This window comes from Geotrypetes seraphini, chromosome 4 (assembly GCF_902459505.1).
Source record: "Geotrypetes seraphini chromosome 4, aGeoSer1.1, whole genome shotgun sequence".
NCBI classification, from domain to species: domain Eukaryota; kingdom Metazoa; phylum Chordata; class Amphibia; order Gymnophiona; family Dermophiidae; genus Geotrypetes; species Geotrypetes seraphini.
Genome location: NC_047087.1, coordinates 106,668,481 through 106,681,481, shown reverse-complemented (window position 1 = coordinate 106,681,481; position 13,001 = coordinate 106,668,481). Strand labels below are relative to the sequence as shown.

The 13,001-nt window shown below is 44.0% G+C and overlaps 1 protein-coding gene across 4 annotated transcripts in view; it reads left to right on the top strand.

The window, feature by feature from the left end:
• Nucleotides 1-13,001, top strand: part of NDC80 (NDC80 kinetochore complex component) — a 315,825-nt gene that overhangs the window by 280,126 nt on the left and 22,698 nt on the right. For all 4 annotated transcript variants that reach the window (XM_033940389.1, XM_033940387.1, XM_033940386.1 and 1 more), the window contains exon 15: nt 3,165-3,295. In XM_033940389.1, coding sequence (XP_033796280.1) covers nt 3,165-3,295 — 131 coding nt within the window. The remainder of the gene's footprint in view (nt 1-3,164; nt 3,296-13,001) is intronic.

Sequence of the window (13,001 nt, the reverse complement as noted above, 5' to 3'; positions counted from 1 at the left end):
GCCGTGATCGGGCTGAGACAATGATGTGGGGAAGCCTCCAGAGAATGTTTTCTTTTTTTCCTTATTGATTTATTATTTATTTTAAAAAAATTTATATACCGCTAGGAATCTCAGCGGTTTCCAAAGTAACACACACAAATATTCACATACAAAAACCCAATAAAATCATCATACACATGTCTTAACAACATAGCAATTGTACACCTTGAGGTAATTTCAACGTGGAGAAGTGTAAAGTGATGCATGTAGGTAAAAATCTCATGCAAGAATACAGGATGTCTGGGCAGTACTTAGAGAGACTTCCCAGGAAAGAGACTTGGGAGTTCTGATCAACAAGTCAATGAAGCCGTCCGCACAATGTGCGGCAGCGGAAAAAGAGCGAACAGAATACTAGGAATGATAAAGAAGAGGATCACAAACAGATCGGAGAAGGTTATCATGTGCGCCCTCACTTGGAGTACTGCGTCCAGCATTGGTCACCATACTTGAAGAAGATCACGGTACTACTCGAAAGGGTCCAGAGAAAAGCAACTAAGATGGTTAAGGGGCTGGAGGAGTTGTCGTACAGCAAAAGATTAGAGAAACTGGGTTTCTTCTCCCTCAAACAGATGAGATTGAGAGGGGACATGATCGAAACATTCAAGGTACTGAAGGGAATAGACTTAGTAGATAAGGACAGGTTGTTTGCCCTCTTCAAGGTAGGGAGAACGAGAGGGCGCACTCTAAAATTGAAAGGGGATAGATTCTGTATGAACATAAGGAAGTTCTTCTTCACCCAGAGAATGGTAGAAAACTTCCGGAGTCTGTCATAGAGGAAAACACCCTCCAGGGATTTAAGACAGTTAGACAAGTCCATGCTGAACCAGAATGCACACAGGTAGGGCTAGTCTCAGTTAGGGCGATGGTCTTTGACCTGAGGGCGACCGCATGAGCGGACTGCTGGGCACGATTTTATTTCCCAGCAGCAGCAATTCTTGTGTTCTTATGTTCATTATTCATCAACTACATAACAGGGAAAAACAGCGCAATTTCAGTGGAGTAATTCACATTACATATCACAAGTAGGCATCAATGAATAGTTTAGTTTTAAGCAATTTCTTAAAGCTACTATCTTCCACACATAATCTTAATTGACAGGTGAGGGGATTCCACAAAAACATCCCAGCAGTCGTAAACATTTTCATTTTTTGTAGCCACATATCTTATAATTATAATTGATTGACATACTGCCTTCATAATACCAACTGTTCGTAGAGCTCTACCAGGTCTGTACACCTCCCAGAGACTCTAGAACCAATATGGTACTGATCGATGCAAGATTTGATGCACCAATGATAGCACTTTAAAGTGAATTCTTTGTTCAATTGGTACCAGTGAAGACTTTTCAATACAGGGGTAATATGAGATGTTCTTGTTATCCCACTAATCAGTCTAGCTGCTGAGTTAATCATAATCTGTAATGCTTTTAGCTCAGCCTTCGCTAATCCCAGTACAACGAATTACAGTAATTTAGCCAAACAGCGATTGTACCACCGTTCTGAAATCATAGAGGTTTCAGTCTATATAATAGACGAAGTTGGGTATAACCCTTTTGAACCATATTCAGAACTTGTTGACATATCTAAGCAAACTCCCAAAACAGTGATTTTCTTCTTTACCTGTATCAACTCGCCCATAATAGCCATACTCAACATCACATCCAACTCACTGTCTCTCCTTACAATCATCAGCTCTGTTTGTTCATATTCAGCTTAAGACCGTGCTGGGTTATCCATACACATACTTTTGTCGTGTATTGGTTCATTCACAACTCAGCCTCTCTGATAACCATCAGTTGGAAAAAAGAAGAGTATATCTGCATAGATTCTATATTGGGCCCCCAGATTTTTAGAAACCCACCCAAGAAATGACATAAATATTAACATTGCGGACAGGGCAGATCCCTGGGGGGCCCCTCTACTGATTGTCTTTCTATCCAAGATCTTCCATTCCTCTCTCACACAAAAGGACCTGCCCACCAAATAAAATGAAAACCAATCAAACAGTCTCCTTCATTCCTAAATTCTTCAATTTAGAAAGCAGTATTTCAAGATTCAAGTCAAAGGCCCCAGATACATCAAGTGAGACCACACAATAAGAGTGATGCCTATCCATACCTTCCTTCAAAGTATCCACCACTGAAAGTAGTAGCAGCTCTATACTATGAGCCTTACAAAACCCATATTGAAATGAATCCAAGCAATTGATATCCCATACATTATTTCTATATATCTTGGATCCTATTTCCAATTAATTGTGGACTGTATATGATCTTTTTTTTCCTTGATATTTTGATTTATTTTTCTTATATTACTGAAATTTCTTTATCATGGATAAATTGAAGTGATTGTAAATTTGAAATGTCAGAAAAATAAAATTTAAACAAAAAAACATGCTAAGTGCAACACAGTGCAAGGATGAATGATAACTTACCATACAAAGGAAATAAGTGCAAATAAAAAATGTTGCTCCACCATTTAGCAATGCCTAATAGGTGACTGACTAAATATGTAGAAGCATCCTGATTGCATCTCAATGCACAATTAGAAAGTTACCAGTATGTAGTTATCATGATAATGGACCATATAGAAATAGAACAACCAGTGTGTGTCGTCATTGTTAAATTAGCCACTACTTTTACAATAGATCAAATGTACCATCTAATATTACAGGCAAATTATAGGAACAAATTATAGAAACAAAATAATCAATGTGTCCTTGTTATTCAAATTGCCACTACAATAGTCCTTAAAATAAAAGTAGGCAAAGATGTATAATGGAAAACTTATATGCCATTATTACATAAACATAAGCTTAATTCTGAAGCTATATATGATTGATTAATTTTTAAAAATTTATATACCACCTAGAATCTCAGCAGTTTCCAAACATTCATAAAATAAAACCAAGACAGCACATAAACATTACACAATCATTCTCTACCTGAATACCCAATACAGCATCTGAGTTTTCCCCTGTGATATACTACATATAAACATCAACAAACAATTGTATCGTTAATTTCTTGAAGGTGACAGTCACAGGTGATAATTGGTCACTAGCATCTAGAGGAAAATTAAGATGAAATGAATAAAGTGTTCATTAATAGCATGCACCATTTACAGGAAGCTGAAGAAGAAGAAAAAAAATGGGAAGCTGAGTTTGAACATCTAGAGAAACACAGATATCTACTTGAGTCGGGAGTTAATAAAGGCCTTGATGAAGTGTTGAAAGAGTTGCAGGAAGCTCAGGCACAGTGAGTGTTGCATATTACTATCTTCTATTGATTATAGACTTAGAAATGCTGTGAAGTTTGTCTAATTTCATATTCAGAAATACATATTGTGTGTACAATACTATCAACTTGGCCTTTCTTACTAGTAACATCTTGGACAGCAGAATTTCACATTCTCCTTACAGGACACTGTCGTTGAAAGGCAGACTATGTATAGAAAGGTATAGAAAAGTCATACAGTGAATTAATTTGACAAGGAATATAAGAGACCATTATTACCAAATCACTGTCTTCCTTTAAGTATGGATGTTAGTGGGCAAAGATCTTCAGTAGAGATACTAGTATAGCTACTAGGATCAATATAGCTACCTTGATCCTAGAGATAATTCTTTCAAAAAACCAACAAAAACAGATGTTTCAGAAGCTCAGGAGCTGTATCATCTTTTATGTTGATCCTTTAAAATATAGCACACCCTGAAAAGTCTCAAGGGAAAGTTTGACTCAAAGATCTAAGACAAGCTGTGCCTGGAAATAATGACCAAGATGTTATAGTTTTTGGGCCATTAAATTGTAACAGTACTACTGTATATATTGAATAAGTGTTTGTTAGAAAATGCCATTACTGGCAAAAGTCCAGTTTTTCATATTCTATAAAAATTTCCAGTGCAAAAAGCACATGAGTTCTGAACATGTAGGTAGTGCATCTTCACCTGCAAAGTATGCAGAAGGCATCATCTATGTTTTCTACTTCGCCTCCCTGTACTGCCTTCTCTCCTCATTTTTTTTTCCTTTTGCAAGCAAGTTGAAAAGGTCCACTCTGATAAATGTCTTATTTTTGGATATTATCCAATGTTTTTCTTAGAGGCTTTGGTTGCTGTAGAAGTTATCAGTAATCCTGGAACTGCTCTACCTGGGAGAAGCTGCAGACTCCGTGTTTTGAGGGCATCTGTCTGGCCAGCCTGTCTAACACTTGGATCGGTTCAGGGTTTGGCCCGCGGAAGTCTGCTCACCAGGTTTTAACCAAAGCACATGAGCATAGGCTGTTTATCCCAGGACAAGCAGGCAGGTATTCTCACATATGTGTGACGTCATCAACGGAGCCCGGATGCGGACGCCTCACAAGCAGGCTTGCTTGATGTAGCTCGAAGTTTCAAGTCGCCCGCACCGCGCATGCGCAAGTGCCTTCCCGCCCAGCACAGGGCGCATTTCCTCAGTTTTCTGCGGAGCCGAGAAGTCTGTCTTTGACTCTCTGTGTGTTTAACTTCGTTCACTTTGTGCCTTCTCTCAACCATGGTTTGTGGGTTTTTTTTCTTCATGAATCGCTGTTTTATTTTCTCTTATTTTAGTTTGTTTTTTTTTTAATTTTCTTCTTCCGTTCGTTTTCCGGGACAGGCCGCTCGGCCACAGCCCGAGGGCTTCGACTTTGCGGCGACTATTTTTCCGTCTATGTCCCGGCCTGCTTACAGGCTTTAAGAGGTGTAGCAAGTGTCAGCGTGAGATCTCTCTTATGGACCCTCACGGATGCTGCCTCAAGTGCCTTGGGCCGAAACATCATCCTAGGTCGTGCCTGCCTTGCCAAACACTTTAGCCTCGTGCTTTCAAGCGTCATTGCATCCTGGTGGACGAGCTTTTCGAGATGGAGTCTCCTACTGACCCTCGACTTCGAAGGCATCTTCGGCCTCGACTTCCATTGAGGCTCCTTCTGCACCTACTGCTTCCACCTCGAGCCTCATCAGACCTTCGTCATTTGCAGCGGCTCTTGGTTCGACGTCATCTGCTGTATCTTCCCCTGTTTCCTATGGTCAGATAGCTCAGCAGTCGGTTCCGCCGGTGGTGATTAAAGTGTCCAAGACTCCTAAGTCGAAACACACTCGCCCTATCTCAAAGGAACTTCCAGCCAAAGCAGGTGGTCCGGTTTCAGATGCGGATCCATCCTTGCCGGCTTCTTTACAGACCATGTTAGAGAAGCAGTTTATTCAGTTCTTTACTAACATGGGACCTAAACTGCTTCCTCTTATCCAGCTGGGCATTCAGCAGACTCCCACGAGGTCGAGCCACTTCACTTCCTTTGCCCCAGTCTGAACTTCCACACTCTTTGCAGGGAGCAGAGTCTCTGCGAGTGTCTGGTCTGCCATCCAAGCACGAAAAGCAAGGAGCAGATTCTTTGCGAGTGCCTCAGCAAGAATCCTCACACTCTAAACAAGGAGCAGAGTCCTTGAGTGTGCATCAAGGTTCCACCACCAAGCCTCTGGAGCTTCGATCTACAGCCTCTAATCCTATTCATGCATCGGCTGCCTACGTCTCCGAGGCGAAATCTCCTTGATCATCGAAATCTGGTTCCAGACACAGTTCTCACCGACATTCGAGGCCTTCATTGAGGCATCCTTCCGGGCATCGTTCTTCTTCTCAGGACAGACCATCTTCCTCGAAGCCTCGATCTACTCCAACCTCGACCAGACCACCGACTCCTCGTTCGAGGTCTCCGATGCTGGACCTCGAGGATGTTCCGGTCTCGATTGCCTCGTCCAAGTCACCAGGTTCCTTTGATGCCTTTTTCCATGTCTAAGCTGCTTCTTCGACACAGGCTGCCTCGACGACTTGAGTCCTTCTCGAGGCAAAGCATTTGCAGATCAGCTATCTTTCTTGTCTTTCCTGTGACAGATGGCTGTAGATTTGGATGTTCAATTGGATATTGGCTCCAAGTATTCTAAGGAATATCTAGAAGTCATGCATCTTCCTCAACCTCCGGCAGAGTGTCTTAAGCTTCCACTTCATAAGCTTTTGAATCAGACTTTTGCTAGATGCATGGAGACACCTTTTTCCATACCAGCTGTTCCAGGAAAACTGGACTCTAGGTTTGACAACTCACAGTTATCTCATCAATCCCTGCTTGTTGAATCCCCCTTGAAGAGATCCCACCCTTCCAAGGTCTATGCCACAGTTCCTCCTGGAAGGGAGGAGAAAACTATGGACAAATTTGGATGTCGCATCTACCAGAATGCTATGATGTCCTCTAAAGTCCTCAATTATAATTTTTATTTCATCACTTATTTTTAATTTCTTCTTTCTCTTCTACCAAAGTTTTTAGCTTATTTGGATAACCAAATGCATTTTGAGTTTCAGGAAGTCATTGCTTTCTTTTTCTCAATTACGTCTGCATCTCCTCCAATCATCTTACGATGCCTTCGAGTTGTATGCCCGAGCGGCTGCTTGCTCTGTAGCTATGCGTCATCTTGCCTGGCTTCGTACCATTGACATGGACTCTAACCTTCAACACCGTCCTTGTGAGGGCAACGACCTCTTTGATGAATCCATCGAGGCAGCCACCAAGAAATTATTTGACCATGAAAAATCATTTGCTTCTATAGTCAGACCTAAACCAAAGCCAGCTCCTGCCAAGCCTGCATGCCATCCTCTTACCTATTAGAGGCGTTTTGCTCCAAAGCCAGCTCCTTATACTCGCCCTCCTTTAAAAAAACAACAACCTCAGAAGCAACAGAAACCCCAACCTTCTGCTGCACCTAAGGCTTCTCAGCCTTTTTGACTGTTTACAACAGAGCATAACCTCCACCGTTCTGTCTCTGACTCTTTTTCCCCCTATAGGAGGACGTCTCCATCATTTTTACAACTGATGGGACAATAATTACATCCGACCTCTGGGTGCTTACCATCATCATGGAAGGATACTCTCTTCATTTCACTCAGGTTCCACCAGAGCTTCCTCCAAGAGAGTATCCTTCCAGTCCATCCCAGACCGTCCTTCTTCAGGAAGCTCAAGCTCTGCTTCGTCTCCATGCCATCGAACCAGTTCCCTTGGAACAGCAGAACAGAGGGTTTTACTCCCGTTACTTCCTTGTTCTGAAGAAGACGGGCGATCTGTGACCCATTCTGGATCTCAGGGCTCTAATCTAATCTAAACCTTAAGTTTATATACCGCATCATCTCCATGAGAATGGAGCTCGACACAGTTTACAAGAACTTAAAATAGTGGGTAGAGAAGAAAAAAGATTACATGAACTTATGTGTAGAAGGGGGAAGAGAAAGGGGGGAAGGATAGAGCTACAATTTGCTGAAAAGCCAGGTTTTCAGTTGTTTGCGGAATAACTGAAGGGTGCTCAGGTTCCGCAGCGGGGTGGTGAGGTCGTTCCAAAGACCTGTGATTTTGAAGAGAAGGGATTTTCCCAGTTTGCCTGAATAGTGGATGCCGCGTGGAGAGGGGAAGGCTAGCTTAAGCCTTTGGGCAGTTCTGGAGGAGTCGGGACTGGAGGAGTTGAAAGACAGTGGGATAAGAGGAGGCAGGATTCTGTGAATGATCTTGAAAGCCAGGCAGGAACATTTGAAATTGATTCTGGAGATTATTGGGAGCCAATGAAGTTTGGCAAGGAGTGGGGAGGCATGGTCAGACTTGCGTTTTGAGAAGATCAGTTTGGCTGCAGTATTCTGGATTAGCTGGAGTCTTAGAATACTGATAGATTTTGATAGATTTAAGTAGATGGCGTTGCAGTAATCTAGTTTGGAGAGGATGATGGATTGGACAAGGATGGCAAAGTGTTGTTGGCTGAAATAGGATCTAGCTTTCCTCAGCATGTGAAGGCTGAGAAAGCATGATGTTGCCAAGGAGTTGAGGTGGTCTAAACAAATTCCTAGTCAAAGAAAAGTATTGAATGTTGTCCCTGGCATCCCTTTATCCCCTTCTTGAGCAAAACGACTGGTTATGCTCTCTAGATCTTAAGGAGGCCTACACTCATATCCCCATTCATCCGGCCTCCCGTCAATATCTCAGATTTCGGGTGGGGAATCTGCATTATCAATAGAGTACTACCCTTCGGCCTGGCCTCGTCTCCCAGAGTGTTTACCAAGTGCCTGGTAGTGGTAGCAGCAGCTCTAAGGAACCATGGTCTTCAGAAATTTCCCTACCTGGATGACTGGCTCATCAAAGATTTCACATCTTAAGGGGTTATTGTAGCGACCCAATGGACTACCTGGTTCCTACAAAGTTTGGGATTCAAAATCAACTTTCCCAAATCTCAACTTCAGCCCTCTCAGAACCTACAATTCATTGGAGCTGTTCTGGACACTGTCCAACTCAGAGCATTCCTTCCACAACAACATCTGGATGCTCTTCAACTCTGTCACACAGTGTCTTCCTGCTCTTCCATCTCAGCGAGACACATGATGGTACTTCTGGATCATATAGCCTCCACAGTACACGTGACTCCTTTTGCCAGACTTCACCTCAGAATTCCTCAGTGGACCCTGGCATCTCAATGGATGCAAGTTTGCGACCCTCCTTCTCGACACATTTCAGTCACTCCTTCCTTGAAGAAGTCTCTCCGTTGGTGAATGCTCTCTTCCAATCTTTCCAGAGGCTTGCTTTTTCAAACGCCCTCTCATCAGAAGGCCCTCACGACAGACTCTTCAACCTACACTTGGGGCGCTCATCTCGATGATCTCCGTACTCAAGGCCTCTGGACCAGTACGGATCGTCAGTGTCATATCAATCAGTTGGAACTCAGAGCGATCCTCAAAGCTCTCCATGCTTTTCAACATCTGCTTCACGACACAGTAGTCCTCATTCGGACGGACAACCAAGTCGCCATGTATCATATGTCAACAAAGAAGGAGGGACAGGGTCTGCCTCCCTTTGTCAAGAAGCTCTGGAGGTTTGGGACTGGGCAATCCACCACAACACCACCTTCCTCAAAGCTGTCTACATTCAAGGGACAAAGAATTGCTTAGCGGACAACTTGAGTCGTCTGCTGCAACCTCACGAATGGACTCTCCATTCCTCGCCTCTTCGCCACATTTTTTCACAGTGTAGAACGCCACAGATAGACCTCTTTGCAGCTCCCCACAACTACAAATTGCCTCAGTTCTGCTCCTCACTGCCTCAAGGCAGATGTTTTTCTTCTGGAATGGACGAATCTTTTCCTCTACACATTTCCTCCATTCCCTCTCAATCTCAAGACTCTGGTCAAATTGAAGAACGATCATGCCACCATGATTCTAATCACTCCTCGGTGGCCAAGACAACCTTGGTACTCCCTTCTATTTCAACTCAGCTCCAGGGAGCCATACCTTCTACCAGTTTTTCCTTCTCTGCTTACACAGAGTCAAGGATCTCTGCTTCATCCCAACCTGCAGTCTCTACATCTGACAGCTTGATACCTCTCAACATAACCCCTCTTCAGTTTTCTCAATCTGTAAGAGACGTTTTAGAAGCTTCTAGAAAGCTTACAACTAGACAATGCTATCACCAAAAATGGACTAGATTTTCTACATGGTGTTTTTCTCATCATAAGGAGCCTCAGCATTCCTCCTTATCTTCTGTTTTGGACTATTTTTTGCACTTATCCAATTCTGGCCTCAAGTCTACATCTATCAGAGTCCATCTCAATGCAATTGCGGCTTTCCATCAGCCTATTGAAGGGAAACCCCTCTCTGCTCATCCGGTGGTTTCCAGATTCATGAAAGGACTTTTCAATGTCAAACCTCCTCTCAAAAGGCCTCCAGTGGTTTGGGACCTCAATGTTGTCCTTACTCAACTCATGAAGCCTCCATTTGAACCAATTGATAAGGCTCATCTGAAGTATCTCACTTGGAAAGTGGTGTTTCTCATTGCCCTCACTTCTGCACAACGAGTCAGTGAGCTGCAAGCTTTAGTTACTGACCCACCATTCACCATCATGACAAGGTGTTTCTTCGTACTCATCCAAAATTCCCACCTAAGGTGATCTCAGAATTTCATCTCAACCAATCCATCGTTCTTCCAGTGTTTTTTCCAAAGCCTCATTCTTATCCTAGAGAATCAGCTCTTCATACTCTGGACTGTAAACGTGCTTTGATCTTTTATTTGGAACGCACCAAACCACACAGAACTGCTCCTCAACTTTTTGTCTCCTTCGATCCAAATAAGTTGGGACATCCTATTTCTAAGCGTACCATCTCCAACTGGATGGCTGCTTGTATCTCATTCTGCAATGCCCAGGCTGGATTACCCCTTCACAGTAAAGTCACAGCCCATAAAGTCAGAGCAATGGCAGCTTCAGTAGCTTTCCTCAGATCTACACCTATTGAGGAAATTTGCAGAGCTGCTACTTGGTCCTCGGTTCATACCTTCACTTCTCACTATTGTCTGGATACTTTCTCCAGACGGGATGGACAGTTTGGCCAAACAGCATTACAAAATTTATTCTCCTAAATTGCCAACACTCCCACCATCCCATTCTGGTTAGCTTGGAGGTCACCCATATGTGAGAATACCTGCCTGCTTGTCCTGGGATAAAGCACAGTTACTTACCGTAACAGGTGTTATCTAGGGACAGCAGGCAGCTATTCTCACAACCCACCCACCTCACCTGGTTGGCTTCTCTGCTAGCTATTTGAACTGAGGAGATGAGCCCTGTGCTGGGCGGGAAGGTACTTGCGCATGCGCAGTGCGGGCGACTCAAAACTTCGAGTTTCTGCAAGCAAGTCTGCTTGTGAGGCGTCCGCATCCGGACTCCATTGATGACGTCACCCATATGTGAGAATAGCTGCCTGCTGTCCCTGGATAACACCTGTTACGGTAAGTGCTATTTGGGCTCTGCACTGGTTGGAGACCTTCCAGGTGCTAACTGTGTTTCCACCTCCACCCCACCCCTCCTAAAGAATCATGTGAGACTGGTGGGATAGAACTGATGCAGACACAGCACATGTCAGCACTGTGAATATAGCCCATTATAGTCTATGAGAGACATCAGGGTGGAGTTGATTTTGGGGGTTTTAAGAGTTTCTGGGGCTTCCTTGAAGGTCCCCTCTCCTCTAAAATCCTGTTTTTGAACATTTTCTCCATTTTTGTAGCTCCCAGGACCATTTTTGGCTCCAAAATCCTTGGCGCAGCAGCCATCATAGATTTCCTGATTTTATTTTAAAAGCCTCTTCTTGCCTCATTTGTGTCTGAACAGTCAGAATGAACTCCATAAGTGGTTTAACTACTGTATCATGTCAATTTTGCACTGGATGGGAGTCTGAGGAGCGCCCATGCGCCATGTGCCATGGCACGTGAGAGGAGGGTGGAACATTGGGCTTAGTCCCACCCACCCACGCAGGATCCTCCAGAGGTACATAAGGCTCAAGAAGTGGGACATAGATCGCTCCTCTTCTCCACTGGCGATCTGGCATTGCCAGCAAAGAGAAAATGCACTGATGCCACTGTGTCAGGGAAGTCCCTTGAAGGAGTCCTAAAAGGAACCCCCCAGGGAATCAGATCAGGTTTTTGATGTTGATTTGGTGGCTCTCATATTTGATGCCTGTGTGAAGTGCAAGCAGTTCCCAGGTCCAGCTGAGGCTATGCCAGTAAGCACCCAGGAGGGTTTAACTCTGCAGTCTGACTCCTTTACAAGAATAGGATCCTGAGGTCCAGTCGGAGAAGGACTGGGATGATTGGGGATCCGAATCTATGCCCCTTCTCTCCAGAAGTACTTCCTCTGTAGGAGAAGCAGGTTCTCATGGGGGCGAGTACAGCCAGGAAACTGTAGCAGCCCTGGACCAGGGAGAGGTCTCAACATTGTGCAGGCTCTTTAAGCCAGTCAACTTAAATGAGATCACTGCAGTCTCTACAGGAACTAGATTTAGAGGTTACACAAGCTGTCTCAACACAGCATTCACTGCTGAACAGTGAACATTTTTTCTGTCACATCCTGAGCTCAATATGATTCTAATGGAGCACTGGGAAACGCCAGAGGAGCTAAGGCAATGACTCCCAATTTCCAGCAACTGTTTATACCACCTAAGGTAGATTCCTTGGTGGCACAGGTTACAAAGCCTACTTATCTTCCCAGTGAAGGTAGTGGTGTCCTGAAGGGATGCTTAGGACCGGAGGCTGGATCTGATTCTCAAAAGGCAGTTTGAGGCCTTGGCTTTGGGTCTTGTGGCAGTAGCTTCCATCGTGATAATCGCCTGCCAGGAAATGCTTCACCAGGCTCCAGTTACGGAGGTGAGCACCTATTTCTAGATAATTCTGTCGGGGGTGGATTATGTTGTGTTTCGAGTCATGAGAAAAATGTCTGTGTACTTTCTTCCCACAGGATGCTTTGGATCAGACACTGGGTGTGAGATTCGGCTTCTAAAGTCATGTTGAGCAAACTTCCCTTTAAGGGGCAGATGCTTTTTGGCAAAGGGCTAGAGGACCACATGACTTTTTTGATGGTCAGGCATCCAAAGTTTCTCCTGGATAGCAAACCATGTGTGCCTTGAGGGGCAAGTCGTGGTTTCTTTTGAGGCTACACACAATATTGACTTTCTTTGGCAAACTTCTCTTTGCAGAGGTCATTTCAAGGGTCTAGGCAAAGGTTTGGTGCCTCTGGCAAAAACTCCACATCAAGTAACCATTTAGTATCCAACTCCAAAATGTTCCAATGACTCCAAATCACTCGCCAATCTTCCCTGTATAGGGGGGGAAGCTGGTGGAGTAACATGGGGCCCAGGAATGGATTTACACAGACCAGTGGGTGCTGAATATAATTCAAGAGGGGTACAAGCTTGAATTTTTTTCAGCTGCTTTGAGATTTACTCATAGACTCCCCAGCAGGGAGGCCAGAGAAAGCAGCCAGAGTACGAGCAGCAGTGAAACAGCTGCTACAGATCTGAGCAGTGGAAGAAGTCTTGGATGCTGAATCCTGCCAAAGAAAGATTCAGACGACTGGAGCCTGATTCTGGATCTCAAGTCGGTCAATGCAGCCTTAAA